Source organism: Acomys russatus, chromosome 24, assembly GCF_903995435.1.
Source record: "Acomys russatus chromosome 24, mAcoRus1.1, whole genome shotgun sequence".
NCBI lineage: Eukaryota > Metazoa > Chordata > Mammalia > Rodentia > Muridae > Acomys > Acomys russatus.
Window position 1 is genome coordinate 47,598,145 of NC_067160.1, and position 16,566 is coordinate 47,614,710.

A 16,566-nucleotide genomic window follows, 5' to 3' on the forward strand; every position below is an offset into this window, starting at 1 on the left:
CTTCCTCCCTCCCTCCCTTTCTCCCTCCCTCCCTCTCTCCCTCCCCCCCTCTCTCCTGCTGCAAAACTGGTTGGCACCTCATCTTTTGTCCTCTAGCTCAATCATCACCTCAAAGTCCAAGTGTGGTGGTATATACCTGTAATGCTAGCACTCAAATGGTAGAGGCAAAAAACAAACAAAAACCCAGATTTCATGGCCATCATCTGCTATATATAATATTTGAGATCAGCCTGGGCTACATGTGATTCTGTCAAAAAAAAAAAAAAAAAAAAAAACCCTTGAGACCACAAACCCCTGAGAAGCTCTTTGGTTTTCCCCTCCTGGCTGCTTTTAGCACCAATACAAAGCTGTGGGTTCCTTGGCACTCTGCACACTATATACCAGCTTTGGGCGTTCTTACCCTCAGCCCACCCCAAGAATGGTACGTGGCACACAGCAAGCACACACATGGGGAAACTTGCTGAATGAATGACGGTCAAAGGGTCACACTCCATCTGGGATTCAGGCAGGAGATTCCTGGGGGAGGCGGTGTGTATCCTTTCCACGGTGCCAGGTGCCTGCCACAGCACTGTAGAAAAGCACGCACAATCATGCCCGGTGTGTCTCTACAGATGTGTGTTTGAGTGTAAATGCAGACTACGCATACAGGGCTGGAGAGGTGGCTCGGTGTGTTAAGAGCACCAATTGTTCTTCCAGAGGACCTGGGTTCGATTCCCAACACCCACAGGGCAGTTCACAACTATCTCTAACTCCTGTTCCAGGGCATCCAACCCTCACACAGACACCCAGACACACAAAACACCAATACACATAAATTAAGTAATTAGAATACACAGTGCAGGGCATGGTATGGCTCTTGGGAGGCAGCAGGCAGGTGGATCTCTGTGAGTTCGAGGGCAGCCTGCTTTACATAGTGAGTTCCAGGCTAGCCAGAGCTACATAGAGAGACCCTGTCTCAGGGGAAATAAAAAAAAGGGAGGGCAGGATCCACAGGAGTGAGAGGCAATAAATGTCACTGAGGTCTATTTCTGCGAAGTCATTTAGGCCTTTGGTGTGTGTGTATGCCTGCAAACTCACATATCCATATGTGCGTGCAGGTACATGCACACAAGAGTATGCACATGTGAGAGGCCACAGGACAATTTAGGGTGCCATTTTTCAGGGTACCGCTCACCTTTTGGGCTGTCTGGCCAGGGAGCCCCGAGGCCTACCTGTCTGTCCCCCATCTCTGTGATCACACATTCCTACCACAGAACCTGGAATCTCTTCTTTAAACATGAGATCTTGGGATTGAACTCGGGTTCTTATGTTTTCAAGGGAAGCATTTTATTAACTGAACATGCTCTCCGGGCCTTAGGCTTGCAAAAACAAAAAACAAAAAACAAAAAAGAGCAAAGTATACACGTCAGCTATCTAAACTGAACAGCTATGCTATGGTACCCATGCTGTGTTGGAGTCCATTCTAAGGCATCATCAGCTGAAGGACACAGAATTCTTTCAAGTCAAGACAGAATCAAATTATGACATGCCCTGGACTGTTCCATGAAACATACCAAAACACAGATGTACATCTTAGGGGTGGAAGGCACAGGGCACGCACATGCCAGGCAGCTTTCATCCAGCCTCCTCTCTCAGCTCTGGTGGCCTCCTGGGCTCTGTCCTCCACCTGCCCCCTCCCTCAAAGAATGAGATCCCATGCGGCCCCCGGGGAGCAGGAAGCTGCCAGGGGATTGGATACCTAGAGCGAGGGAGGCTGGATGCTCTCCCGGTCCATGAGGCTCCAGGAAGGGGGGTTGCGGGGGTCGCAGAGCAGCCCTGCAGGGCGAGGTGGTGATGGTGGTGGCAGTGGCGGTGGTGACGCAGAGATAGTTACCGTGACCCGGAACGGGGTTGCAGCCGAGGGCTCCATGCTTGCGCTTTTCTCTGACAGGCTGCCGGGAAGGCTGCGCCGGGAGCCTGGCCTTTCTTGGGGTGACTCTGTCAAAGAAGGAGAGGGAAGGTAAGCAGGTTAAAAAGGTCTGAGATGCTGTGGCTTCTGCCATCCTTCTTCCTAACTTCCCAGGACAGTACAACAAATAGACTATAGCCATGGTGGGAAAGTGTAGTGGCATGTACCCCAAAATCACCCAGGCAATTACACTCCTATGAGTACACCCAAAAGGACCGAGACCAGATTTGAATTCTTGTATGGAATATTGACAGCAGTGCTATTCGCAACAGGCACATGGCAAATACAGTTCGTTTGCCCATCCACAGACCACATGAACACTGTGAAACATCATTTACATGATGTGGATGAGTCCAGAAAGACATCATGCCAAGTGACATAAACCAGAAACCGAAGCGTGAAGACTCTTCTAGTCCAACAATGGGAAATACCTACAATAGTCAAATTCATAGCCGGAGAGTCAGTTAAAGGTTGCCCGGGACTATTGGGAAGGGGCGGGGTTATAGCTGCTGCTGTAGGCTTTCTGTTTAGGAAGACGAAAAGGGTTTGTGAATGGAGAGTGGTACAACTGCACATTTGTACCCTTAAAGGCGGTTAAGATGAAGCTGGGGAGATGGCTCAGGTGTGCTTATAATCCTGGTGCTGGGAGGATGAAGACAAGAGGATCCCAGAAGCTTGCTGGCCAGGAAGTCTAGCCGTAAACGAGCTCCAAGTTTGATGAGAGACCTGGTCTCCAAAAAGGAGGACACCAGTTTATACACACACACACACACACACGAGAGAGAGAGAGAGGGAGAGAGAGAGAGAGAGAGAGACAGACAGACAGACAGACAGACAGACACACCAAGACAGAGAAAGATGGGACGTGGGGGGAGGGGCAGTGCGTTAAAATGGCAAATAGCATGTATTTACTAGAATTTTATTTTATTTTGAGACAAGGTTTTAAGCAGCCCTGGCTGGCCTTGACTTTGCCATGTAGCTAAGCATGATGTTTAACTCCTGCTTCTTCTGCCTCTATTCCCAAAGTGCTGGATTTTTAAATTTTTTTTCTTTCTTTCTGGTTTATTTTATTTATTTATTTATTTATTTTTAAAGACAAGGTTTCTCTGTGTAGCCTTGGCTGCCCTGAACTCACTTTGCAGATGAGGCTGGCCTCAAACTCACAGAGATCCACCTGCTTTAGCTTCTCCAGTGCTGGGATTAAAGGCGTGTGCAACCACGCCCAGCTGACTTTTTTTTTTTGGTAAGATTTATTTATCATTGTCATATGTTATGGATGTTCTGCACAACCCGCATGGTGCTATGGAGGCCAGAAGAAGCGTCGGATCCCCTAGAACTAGAGTCATAGATAGTTGTAAGCTACCGTATGAGTGGCCGGCACAGAACCTGGGTGCTCTGCAGGAGCAGCAAATGCTCTCAATCACTGAGCCATCTCTCCAGCCCCTCAGTATTGCCTTTTAAAGGCTCCTGAGGCGGCACTTAGGCTTACAATTGTGTGTGCGATCACTGAGCCTTTTCCTAGAATGCCACACTAGATGGAGCCTAGACAGCCTGCCTCCACAGTCCCTTCAGGCAAGATAAAACTGTGACCTCTGTCTTCCCATCTGGCCCTTCCTTTCCACAAGCTTTGACTGGGAGGCCTGCCGGAGCACAGCAACAGCTGCAAGGAGATGGGGCCAAGGAGGCTACAGCTTCCATGGCTGAGTCTTGAGATACTTAGGTTTGTAACCAGTGACAGTCCGGGCAGGGCGTGGTGCAGGAGGAAACATACTTGAGCCTGGCGCACACATTCCTATGAAGACCTGAATCCGCCCAATGCAACTGCTTCTTGCTCACTCCCCTCAGACCATAGCTGCTGACTTTGCTCTGATGTGCTCCCCCCAGGGTACCCCTCAAAGAAGACTTCCCCCCTCCAGGCTCTCCCACCAGCCTGACTATCCAGACACCCCTGAAGGATGTCCCTAGTGACACCACTGCCTGTCGTCTTACTGATCCTGTGGAAATGGCTGAGTCTGTCTCTTGCTGAGATGGTCACTGAAGTGTGTGTGCATTTGTGTGTGTGAGAGAGGGTGGGTGGGAGGGGGTAACTCCCAATGCCCACACTGCACCTCCACATCCCCTGCACCCCACACAGAGCCTGGTGTGTGTGGCCTTTAGGAAAAACCTGTTGACTCACACAGAAGCAAAGGACACTGTGAAGGTCTCCCTGGCACTTGGGACTCACGGGGACTTGGGAATGAAACCAACCTGGCAATTGTGTGCACATACTCACATTCACACAAATCCTCCCACACGTACAGCCCAGGGGCTGTGTGCACACACAGGACAGAGGACAGAGGTGCTCGCAGGAACCAGCCCTTCAAAGGCAGGGCCATCTAGAACACCCTACACACACTTCCTAACTCCTCCTCTCCCAGAAGTGTTAAAGGACAGAGCTTAGCTCCTCACTCAACTGTAACAATTCTGTAATTCTGAGCGTTGGCCACGGAGCAAGCAGGCCACCTCTGTCAGACTAGCTCCACCAGTGAGGTTGCAGCCATCTCCACGGTTCCTGTTTCCTTGCTGCTTGCTGCACTTCTCTGCTTAAAACTTACCCTGCCCCCATTCTCTGCTAGGCAGTCAGTCGAGAGACACCCACTCTTTCTGGAGGCTTCCCTAGGAAATCTCTTCCCACGCTCGCTCGCAGTCTGCCTTCACGTCTCTTTTCCCCAACCCAGCCCCGGCTCCTGCTCACTCCCTGTGACAGCACACACCTCCTCCACCTGGACAGGGATCCCTGTGCTCTCTTAACAGCATGTGTCACCCCCACCAGGCAGATGTCCTATGAGCTCTGTGCTGGTTTACCCCACCTGAGTCCTGCAGGAGGCACTGTGACAGGCCAAGCAGGCAATGGAGACCCCAAATCACCGGAGTCGAGCCTGAGCCCCAGGTCCCATCACTAGCAAGCAGGTGCGTTTGGACCAAGTTCATGGCTCCTGAAGTCCTGAGGCAGGGCTGAGCCAGAGCCAAAGGATGGGGACACACAAACGGCCTTCAGCTCCGTCCAGGGTGCAAACCTGAGCTAAGGCCGACTCCTGGAGTCAGCCACCTTTCCAGGGGCAGGGAAAAGAGTCATAACATGAAGTGCCAAGCCTGGAGTGGCCAGCCTCCAGCCAGCTGTCCTCCACCCTCCTCGGTTCCTCACCCTGGTTCCTTAAGGTGCCATTCAGTGGAACCCAAGTGCTGCCTCTGCCAAACCTGCCATGAGGCAGATATGCTCCCCGTCTACACTTCACCCATGCTGTTACCCCATGATGGACTGCATGTACTTTTGTGGCATACAGCCATCCTTCCCCTCCTTAGGGTACCCCATTAGTTCAGACACAACTCAGGACCACTCTCCATCCCTGAGTTATGCAGACCTAAGTCTCTCCCCAACTCTCACAATGAGAGAGAACGAGTGTCTCTGTTTCCAGGCTTACTGAGCCAGGCACTCAGGAGTGCTGGGTTGCCCCGCCTCCCTCTGACCATCTCCCTTCCTCCACCAACTCAGCTAACTCATACAAAGCACCCACTTCAACCATGGGCTCCCAGCTGGCAACCCAGCCTCCTCCAAAGGCCGTAGAATCCCTATGACAAAATGACTGAGGTCTCCAGAGTATCAGGGAACCCCCCCCCCCACCAAATGACTGGCTTCCAAAGATGCATATGTTCACATGTGGGAAACAAACAGCAGGGCACATGAGCATGTACACACACAGAGGCACACACAGTTACATACACACACACACATACACAAACACACACACACACACAGGCGCACACACATATATACACAGGCACATAGCCAGACGCACACAGGCACATAAACACACACACACACACAAGTGCACACAAAAAGGAGCATACATTTACATACAGACATGCACACACACATGTACACAGACAAACACACACTGGCACACATACATATATACACAGGCACATAGACACACACACAGGCACACAAACACATAGACACACAGACACGCAGGCACACACAGAGGTGTCTACACACATAGGCACACACACTCAGAAGTGTGCACACATACAGGAGCACACAGGCACACACATACACATGCAAGGCACCTGCCCTCCTGGTGGAACAAGAATGTTTGGAGAGAGAGGCTGCACCCTCACCCAGCTCTGAGACTGATGGCCTCCACAACCCCCTAGAACCTTGCCTCTTGCCTGACCCAGGAGCTTCTCAGAGGCCACTAGGTCCAGCCTCCCATTTTATTCCAAGTGGTTTCCCCGGGAGCCTGCAGGCAGCTAAGCGTCAGCCAGCATTGAGGTAGGCACACAGGTGAGCCCCCACCACCCCCGAAGTGCCATGGCCCTGACCAGTACCTCTCAGCTGCTATCTCCTCAGTCTCTGTTTCCCTGGCACCCACATACATTTGCAATAACAAAGGTAGATTTTGTTAGGTACTGTACATGTACTGGGCTTTATAATGAAAAAGAGTAAGGTCTTTCCATCTTCTTGGGGACCCGGCTTTGGCCAGCTTGTGTATAATCCCCCTGTCAATACTGCCCCCCACCAAGAACACATGTTGATAGACTGGACAGCCATGGTGTGTACCTCTTTCAAGAAGATGGAAGCTAAGGCTGCAAGACACAAGGGTGACTGAGTCCCCTAAACAATGCTCCCCCAAAAGGACTCTCACTTAGGGCCTCAAGGAAGGCAGAGGAAACAGAGTAGAGGGCTGGGTTTTCATTTAAACCCTGTCTGTGCTGTGTGACTCCAGCCCAGTGTCTTTCCCTCTCTGGGCTCATGATTAAATATCAGTTCAGTGAGATGAGAGTAAAAGCAGAGAGCCCTCTCCCAGTGCCCTCCCGCACTGCCCCCAAGTAACCTTTATTTATTTATACAAGAAAAACCAATTAGGGAGCTGACACCCATGCTGCACCCCCAGACTTAACAGTGCCTCTACTTCTGGGGGGAATCTCAGCTCAGAGCTTTAAACTCAGGGAATCTCTGCCTCTGGCCTCTGGACTTGGCAACACAGCTTTTTCCCAGGCCTGGGAAGGCAGGATCCCAGTGAAGACAAGAAGATTATAAAGACTACACAGCACCAAGGAAGCACCTGTACGGACCACTCGTGGGAGGGGAGGCCCAGCCAGTCACATTGCAGTCTCCCTCAGAGGACGGCCCAGCAGTCCTTCTTCATCTCAGACATGCTATGACCTCTACACAGGTTCCCAGTCTACAGAACTGAGCCCTGAGTCACCTGACCTCAATCTCAATCTCTCTCTCTCTCTCTCTCTCTCTCTCTCTCTCTCTCTCTCTCTCTCTCTCTCTCTCTCTCTCTCTCTCCCCGGGTAGAAAGAAGTCCCCATTTGGGTGGAGTGACCAAGCTGCCACCTACTCTTGGAAGCCACTGCCAGAACCAGGCATCTTAACCTTCGTGTGTTCGCAAATAAATAAATAAATAAATAAATAAATAAAATAAAATCGGTTTCATTCAAATGCTGCTGGCTTGGTTGCCATGGATACCACCTAATCATGAAGGATGACTGTTACTTGTTCCCATGGAAACAGTGGCTGGAGGAACATCCTGTAATTTCAGCTGTCGGGTTGCACTGCCCAGATCTTAATGGTTGGAGGCAGGTGGAGGTGGCAACTACGAACATGGATGCTGGGAGATTCGGGGTCAACAGAGGTGCAGAAAGACTGGGTGCTAGGGAAGCGGGTTGGGGGGGGTCCACACAGGGATACAGGGAATGTAAATCAGAACTCCCAGATACTATTTCACACTTCTCAGATAGGCGTTAGCCCAGTCCAAAATTGAAAAGAAACTAATTAAAAGAAATTAATAAAGAAACCAGTCCTGGAATTAAAATGAGCAGTGACTCTCACTGCTGGTGGCATGAAAAGGCTCTGGGGCGCAATCAGACACACACACACACAGGGATGGACAGACAGGTGGGCAGACTCATGGACAGATGAGAACTCTGTCCCTCTTACAGGTCCAGTACAGAAAAAAAAGGTTCATCCCACATACACAATGACTGCAAAGAGATGCATGCAGCAGCCCTGCGGGGAGCACAGAAGAGGAGTAAGCAGTATAAATATACAGGAATAGGGGATGAATAAGTGCATATTGGACTAGTCACCCAGTGGAATACTACACAGCACAGAAAAAGGACACAATTCGGGAGACTCTAATGGAGCACAAAAGTATGTTATAAAATCTAAATCTATACAGATTAACCCAATCAAACAGTAACAGGATATTGAGTGGGGGGGGGGGGGAAGTTGCTAAAGAAGTTAGAATAGGACCCTCATATGAACATTTTTTGTAAGACTGTTCATAGCAGCTTTATAATAGTCCCAACTAGACACAGCCAAGCACCCTTCAATAAGAAGTGGCTAAGCAAACTATAATGCATTAAAAAAAATGAATGGTCCCCCCAAAGAAACCTGCACCCCGATTCCTGGAGCCTGTAAACAAGCCTCTCTGACAAGGCAGAGAGGGACTCTGCAGATGTATGCTTGAGGATAAAGATTGGGGGGCAGAAGTCTACCCACAGGGGCAGTCCCACCTCAGGAGCCTTTAAATATGGGCAAGGACAGTGGAAACTGGAGCTGGAGCCATGGCAGGAGGCAAGGGACAGGCTATGTCGCAGGTGCAGAAGCAAACACCATCGTCCACTGCTGGCTTTGCTGGACCATGAGTGGCAACCAGCTGGAGACTAGTGCAGACTCAGCTGACAGCCAGCAACTGACAGAAACCTCAATCCTGCAGCCAACCACAGAGGACCACACTCTGCACACAGGGAATGGGCAAACTTTTTGTTTGTCTCTTTTGTTTCTGGTTTTGTTTTGTTTTGTTTTTTTCATGTGCTTTGGTGTTATGCCTGCATGTGTGTGTCTGTGTGAAAGTGCTGAATCCCCTAAAACTGGAGTTACAGACAGCTGTGAGCTGCCATGTGGGTGCTGGGAATTGAACTCGGGGCCTCTTGATGAGCAGACAATGGCTCTTGACCAATGAGCCATCTCTCCAGCCCCTTGTTTCTGTTTCTGAGATGGGACCTTGCTGTCCAGTCTAGGCTAGTCTCAAACTTCCATTCCCCATGCTGGGACACAGCTTACACCAAAGGTGTCTCTAGGGTCTTCCAAGGGAAAGCAACCCACTACATTATGACTGGGCCTAGCCAGGCCAGTGCTAGAGTTCCATCTCCTGAACTGTCAGACAGTGCCTGTGTTATGTACAACGACAGACTTTAGTATGAGCAGCAGCAATGGAAGTAGAATATTAGGGCCGGAGGGGTAGTGTGGTTCAGTGGTGGAGTATTTCCCAGCAGGTGTGAGGCCCTGGATTTCACCCAAGAGCAGGGAGGGAGGGAGGGAGTCAGGGAGAAACTGAAACTTGAGGAGGAACTACATGTTCTGTAGAATACTAGTCAGCTATGAAAAAGAATGCACTATTGGTCCACACTGTTGTGGATGGTCTCAAGGGAATCCTGCTAGTGATAAAAGCCAGCATCAACACTCTCACAGACCTGACACCATTCCAAGTGACAAGACAAGGGCCGATGATAAAGCTCAATTGGTAGAGTGTTTTGCCTAGTATGAAGGGCATCCAAGGTTGGTTCCCCAGCACCTCATGAACTGGGCATGGTGGTGCGCACCTGTAGCCCTCAGCATGTGGGAAGTAGAGGCTGGAGGATCGCCACATTACTGTCCTGGACATAAGTAACTTCCCAGGATGGCAATCTTTGTCAGGGTGACCCCAGGACAATAAGGGGACGCCAAGCAAGGTTGTTTCCTAACTGTCTATGTAGCTGACAAAGACAAGGTCATTGTCACACACAAACGCCAAGCATCCTCCTCTCAATGAGGGGTCGTTACTTCTTTATCAGTGGGGTTAGCAGCCTGTGAATCACGTTTCCCAAGAGACAAGAAGCAGGACACCAGGGGTGGCAGTGAGGCAGGACCTCAAGTTCAGGACTAGCCTGGGCTACACAAGGGATCTGGGTTCAGTTAGCCAAAAAGAAAAGAAAGGGATGCTTTGTCTGACCTCCACTTGGTGACAATGCCAACCAGCCACTATCCCTGCCTCCCTAGACCTCTCCCAGGCCACCAGCCCAGACCCTAAGGAAGGGTCTTCCTGACTCTGGTGACCAGGGTGCACCTCATCACCTGGAGTAAGAGCCATAGCTTGGTTTCTAGAATGTTCCTGGTGGACATTCGTACAGAGCACTGTTATGCAAGCAGCTGCCAGGGGGAAGCAGTTTGCCCCGGGCTGGTCTGTACTGTTTGAGCAATTGCCTGAAAACCTGTAATCATTTCTAAACAGAAGGCTTGCAGTGGACCCCTCAGGCTCAAATGCATCTGCTGTCCACGTGACTGAAGCGGAGACATTTCCCGTCTTCAGCATATGTGCACACAGTCACACAGTGAAGCAGCATAGAGCTTCTCTTTGGAGGGCTAGAGGGCTGAGTGAGAAAGAATGACACCATCCAAACACTAACAGTAAAACGAAAGCATACAGGTGACATGGTGGCTCCATACAAGCCATTCCCTCTGTATAGGTCTGAAGAGAAACAAACTAAAGAGAAATAAAATAAAGACCGCACACCAAGATAGACTGCAGTTTAGATGACCCAACAGCAGCTTAGGTGACACGACAGCAAGGAAGGGCATGACAAAGCTCCAAAGGGCATGGCTCTCAAGTGGGTTCTTGACATGCTTGGGCCATGGCCCGAGAACTGAGCAGAGAGCTTTCAAGACAGAGTTACAGCAGGGGGTCCCACTGTGTGTGCGGGGGGGTACATACATGCACTGTGTGTGTATGTGTGCCGTGTGTTGTATAGGAGGGCATGTGGTGTGCATGATATGTGCTGTGTAAAGCATGGTGTGAACTCATGGCGTATGTGATGTGTGTGTGTGTGTGTGTGTGTAATCCATCATACTGTTCTCTGGTGGTAGCTGCGAAAATACCACAAGCTGGTAGCCTCCTGCCTCAGACCACACATTCTTCCCACTTACTAACACTTCCCCTCCCCTGTGAGGCAAATACTGCTTCCCCCAAAAAAACCACATCTTGACCCCTGGGGCCTGTGAGGAAGTGTTTCTTCATGTGGCAAGATGGGCTCTTCAGATAGGATTAAAGGCCTTGAGCAGAGAAGGAAGACCACAGCGCGAGCACACCGTGATAACAAACACTTTCGGTTTTTGTTGATTTCATTTGTTTATTTGAGACAGGGTGTTGGTATGTAACTCAGGCTGACCTTGAACTCATGGTCCTGCTGTCTGGGTATCCTGAGAGCTAGGGTTACAGACACGAGTCACGATGCCCAGCCACATAAGGAAACAGTAAGGTGAGAGAAGACAGAAAGACAGTGCCACCAGCAAGGCAGAGGTGAGGGAGTGACCCAACAACTACAAGCAGATTTAAGAAGGCAAGGAAACACCACCACGCCAGGGCCTCAAGGACCACAGCCTCAAGACCCTTACACTAGCCCGCTGGAGCGGACTGTAGACATCTGACCCTCAGATCTGCACATTGTATATCTATCGATGTAAGGCACAGTGACTGCGGTATGTGTTAGAGCAGCCACAGACACCAACATGCCCACCACTCAAGGTCGGTGTTCGTCTAACTACGTTAAAGGTGAAGGCTGGAGACTCGGATGGAGATCACCAGCCAACACAGGACCTCGGTCCCTCACCCCTGCCTAAGGAGAGGGGCTTCCATACAGCAGCCTAGCAGCATGCAAACACTGCGGATTAGTTAGGAAACAACATGGGAGAGGCTGGGAGGTGACTCAATGGATAGAGAGCTTCTATGCAAGCATGAGGACCCGACCTCCAACCTTCGGCACGGACATCTGCAGCCCTATGCTGGGGCAGGGGCACACATCTGCGGCCCTATGCTGGGGCAGGGGCACACATCTGCAGCCCTATGCTGGGGCAGGGGCACACATCTGCGGCCCTATGCTGGGGCAGGGGCACACATCTGAAGCCCTATGCTGGGGCAGGGGCACACATCTGAAGCCCTATGCTGGGGCAGGGGCACACATCTGCAGCCCTATGCTGGGGCAGGGGCACACATCTGAAGCCCTACGCTGGGGCAGGGGCACACATCTGCGGCCCTACGCTGGGGCAGGGGCACACGTCTGCGGCCCTATGCTGGGGCAGGGGCACACGTCTGCGGCCCTATGCTGGGGCAGGGGCACACATCTGCAGCTCTATGCTGGGGCAGGGACACACATCTGCGGCCCTATGCTGGGGCAGGGGCACACATCTGCGGCCCAGGGGCACACATCTGCGGCCCTACGCTGGGGCAGGGGCACACATTTGCAGCCCTACACTGGGGCAGAGGCAGAAGCCAGGAGCTTCCTCTGGTACCCAGTCCAGCTGAAAGAGGTGAGCTCGGAGTTCAATGAGAGACCCTGTCTCAAAAAATTATGGTGGAGTAGTGACTGATAAAGTCATCTCAACACCGACTTCAAACACTCACACCTGCAGAAATGTTCACCCCACCCCTACCCCCAGGGACACACAAAATAAAATTCGAAACTGAAAATAATGCATTGGTATATGCATCGCAGCTATATGAAGACACCCTTTATTTTAGTTTTAAAAAATTTTTATCAGCGTGGATGTTTTGCCAGCGTGTATGTCTGTGTACCACTTGTATGCCGTGCTCTCAAAGGCCAGAGGTGTCAGACTCCCTGGAACTGGAGTTACAGATGGTTGTGAGCTGCCATGTAGGTGCTGGGAATTGAACCCATGTCCTCTGGAAAAGGAGCCTGTGCTCTTAAACACCTAAGGCTTCTCTCCAGCCCAATACTCTGCATATTTTATCCTTAGACTACAAACAAATTACACCAAGAAAACTTTAGGGCACGAGGTCCTAATTAAGGCATGCCAAAGAACAGTAGCAACACCAAACTCATCTCTTCTCCACTTCATTCATTAGGAACTGTTTCTTTTTTCCCCCAGTATCACACCTCAGCACTTAATGTTCTGTAATGTTTTGCACTTTTGTTTAAAAATTGTATCAGTACATGAAATTATTATGGCTGTGTGATAGAGCAGACTTATTTCTTGCAGCAAGCTGAGACAGGCATAAAGTTAAGTGTGTTCATTCATTTTTTTTAGAAGTTTCATTTTCAATTACGTGCACATGGGTGTCAGTGAGTGCATGTGAATTTGGCTGCCCATGGAGGCCGGAAGTGTCCAATCCCCTAGAGCTGGAGTTACAGGCAATCCTGGGTGCTGGGATTCAAACTCAGATCCTCTCTACAAGAACAGCAAATACTCTTAACAGCAAAGACATCTCTCCAAACCCTGTATATCCATTTTTATGTATGATGTTCACACTTTATTTACCTTTCTGTATTTAGCAACCTGGAATTCAATTCTAATCATCTCCACATTTCCTGTTTGTCTTGTTTGCTTTTGAGACAGGGCCTCGGGGAGCTCAGGCTGGCCCCATACTTGCCAAGGACATCCTTAACTCCTGACCCTCCTGCTTCAGCTCGCAAGAGCTAGGACTGCAGGAACCTGCCGCCGCCGCACCTGGCTCAAACAACGGACTTAATGACGTCATCCTGCCACAAGGCTGCACTTCAATTCCTTGTGCAATTTTAGCTTAAGGAGCAACTGACTCATAGATTGTATATTAGAACCTATAAGGGACGAGGTTAAGGCTGGAAAAAATCTCAGAGCACAGCAGCTTTTGTTCAAGAACACCGATCATCCTGCGAGTCTGTTCTTGGTGCTTGATGGAAGGGCTCCAATGGAAATGTGCCGCTCAAGCCACCCACTAGGACAGGCCACGAGTCTGTCCTCTATTTCAGACCCAGGGGTCTTGTGTGTCCGTGAAACTCCACCAGGCTAACTTGTCAGCCTGCAAGTATGGCGAACTTTTAGTTCCTCCATGGTGATCAACACACACACACACACACACACACACACACACACACACACACACACACGTGCACACATGTGCATGCACCTTTTAAAACATTAACACACAAGCTGGAGAGATGGTGATGCCCCGAGGTGCTGGACCCCGGGGTGGGGGGGGGGGTGGAGGTAACCAGATACAGTAGCTCAAATCTGTCATCACAGCACTCTCACAGGGAGATGGGCGATGGAGAAGAAAACCAGTCACCCGGAAGTTTGCGGTCCAGATAGACTAGAGTATGCAGCAAAGCAGAAACAAGAGAGACCCTGCCTCAACAAGGTGGGAGAACCAACCCCTGAAAATGGTCCTCAGACCTCCACACATGTACCGTGTCACACACGTGCCTGCACTCACCTCTCTCTGATCCATATTTAAAATCTAACATATACAAGATTAATAACCAAAATGCATAACTTTTAGTCTAAAGAAATGAGCAGCCAACATCATGCTGCAAAACCCAATACTGTTCAGGTGACATTTCAAGTGACCTACAGATTCAATGTAATCCCAGTCAAAATCCCTGTAAGCCTTCCAAAGACTCCAACGAACAGAATTTTAAATTCAAATGGCAAGGCCAAGGAATCAGAATAGCCAATCAGACTTGAAGGTGTGGGAACGGGCGAGGAGGGGACTTCCGTTGCTAGTGGGTTTCAAGACATAGTTTAGAGTCTGGAAATATCTAACGTAGACAATGACTGTGGAATTAGCATATGGATAAGACATGTAGATCAATGGATCAGGATGGAGTCCAGAAATAGACCACGTGCAGATGGCCAACCGACTTCTGAAGAGAGTGCCAAGGGAAAGGCAAGTTTTCTCAACGAGCACAGCTTAAACAACTGTTGGCCGTCTGAACGTAAGAAAACCAGACCTCCAGGAAATTGGAAGAGGCACTACCTGTGTGCTGCCAGCTCTGACTTAACAAAAGGAAATTGGGTCTGAACGTGACCACTCGGTTAGGGGCATTGAGGTGAGATGTAAGCCTACAGGGTCCCAGAATCTGAGAGGAGATGAGCGAGGGGTTGGTGTCACGGTCCCTCCAGACTCAGAGTGTCCTCCCCAGCTGGGACCCTCTCCATGCTCACAAGACAGTCAAGTTCTAGCTGAAAGGGAGTTCGCCACGCTGCCATGCACATGTTGAGTCTAGGCTACTGATCGGGTTTGAGGAAGGGAAGGAGCCATGGGTCTGAACTGTCCCTCCCAGGCACATGCTTCGAATGCTCAGTTTCTGGTTCGAGGCACTATTTTGAAGACTGTGAATGAAGATTTTAGGAGGTGGCATCTGGCTGGGGGATGGGGGTGGCGGGGCGAGCAGGTCAACTAAGGGTGGGTCTTACCAATTCTGGTACAAGCCTGCTTTCTCTGTTTCCTGGTCTTCTAGGACGTGCACAGCTTCCACAGGTTCCTACTACCACAAGCCAATTAGCCAATTATCATGTCTTCCCAGGTGTCTGTCTGTGTGTGTGTGTGTGTGTGTGGAGAGAGAGAGAGAGAGAGTGAGAGAGAGAAGGAGGGAGGGAGGGAGGGAGGGAGAGACAGACTGAAACCCTTGGAAATCATGCATCTCCTTCCTTTATGCTGTTTCTATCAGGTATTTTGGTCACAGCAACGTAGAAGTAATTAATTTCAGGCCATTAACTGTGATGTTTCAGTGTCTCTCATATACACGGAATTGAAATTCAAGCTGTCTCCAAGTTCCAAATGTGGTTCAGAGCGAGTGGGTACTGTCCACTTTTGTGGGAACTCTGCTAGGAGGAGACACGGAGACGCGCAAAGGGCTCTATGTTCGGGGCACAAACCACAAGCCTGAGGACTGAAACACAGAGCACCAGGTGGGCACAACTGCTCCTGGGGTGGGGCTGGGCCTGGTAGGAGGAGCCATACGTACAGCTAGTTCTTAGAAGACACAGTCTCACTCACGGTTCATCACAGGCCCCTGTACAGAGCCTGTCCGTGATGGCCTCCTTATGGCCCCCTACTCAAGACAGTAAGCAATTGCTTTCGCGCCACCTGCTTCCTGTGCCTCACTGAACAGTTCATGCTTCCAAAGGACGGAGCAGGCTTCCAAAAAACATCTGGCCGTCCTGCTCTCCACAGACTAACTAACCACCCAGAGACTTCTCACTCCCTGAGCCTTATCCCCTCTCAAGGCCTCTGGTCATTTCAGTCTGCCGGTCACCCTCATCATTTTCTTTTTATGGATTTTTCCTGTATCTCTTCTTTGCAGCCTCAGGGCCCATGCCAGGCTGCCAGAGAAAGCACACTGCCATCTCCTCTGCGTTACTGGAATTTGGGGAGTAAGAGGGGGCGTTCTCTGCGTAGTGTTTGCTCCTCTCCGCTGTGTGAATCTTCTCTGTATTCATTTTCAAAGCACAACATTGTTACATATTTTGAAGCATTTATAGCAGAAGCATTAAAGGCGCACACACTGCAGGGTGCTCACACCTCTAGCTGGGTGCTCACACCTCTAGCCGGGTGCTCACACCTCTGGCGGAGTGACTGGAGACGGCAGTATCCCAGGGGTCAGTCAGCAAACTTTCCCCATAAAGTGCTAGCAAATAATTTAGGCTTGCAAGGAATCAGAGGCAAGCAGGTGGGTTTTTTTGAGAGTTCAAGGCCAGCCTGTTCTTCATAGCAGAATTTAAGGAACAGCCAAGGCTATTTACTTTGATTGTG

At 50.3% G+C, this 16,566-nt stretch overlaps 1 protein-coding gene across 12 annotated transcripts in view; it reads right to left on the bottom strand.

The window, feature by feature from the left end:
• Positions 1-16,566, bottom strand: part of Dab2ip (DAB2 interacting protein) — a 178,003-nt gene that overhangs the window by 86,325 nt on the left and 75,112 nt on the right. For 10 of the 12 annotated variants that reach the window (XM_051166708.1, XM_051166707.1, XM_051166712.1 and 7 more), the window contains one exon: positions 1,874-1,977. In XM_051166708.1, coding sequence (XP_051022665.1) covers positions 1,874-1,977 — 104 coding nt within the window. Of the gene's footprint in view, positions 1-1,738; positions 1,978-16,566 lie in introns of those variants that run through there. The other 2 variants (XM_051166715.1, XM_051166718.1) reach the window with 2 other exon arrangements.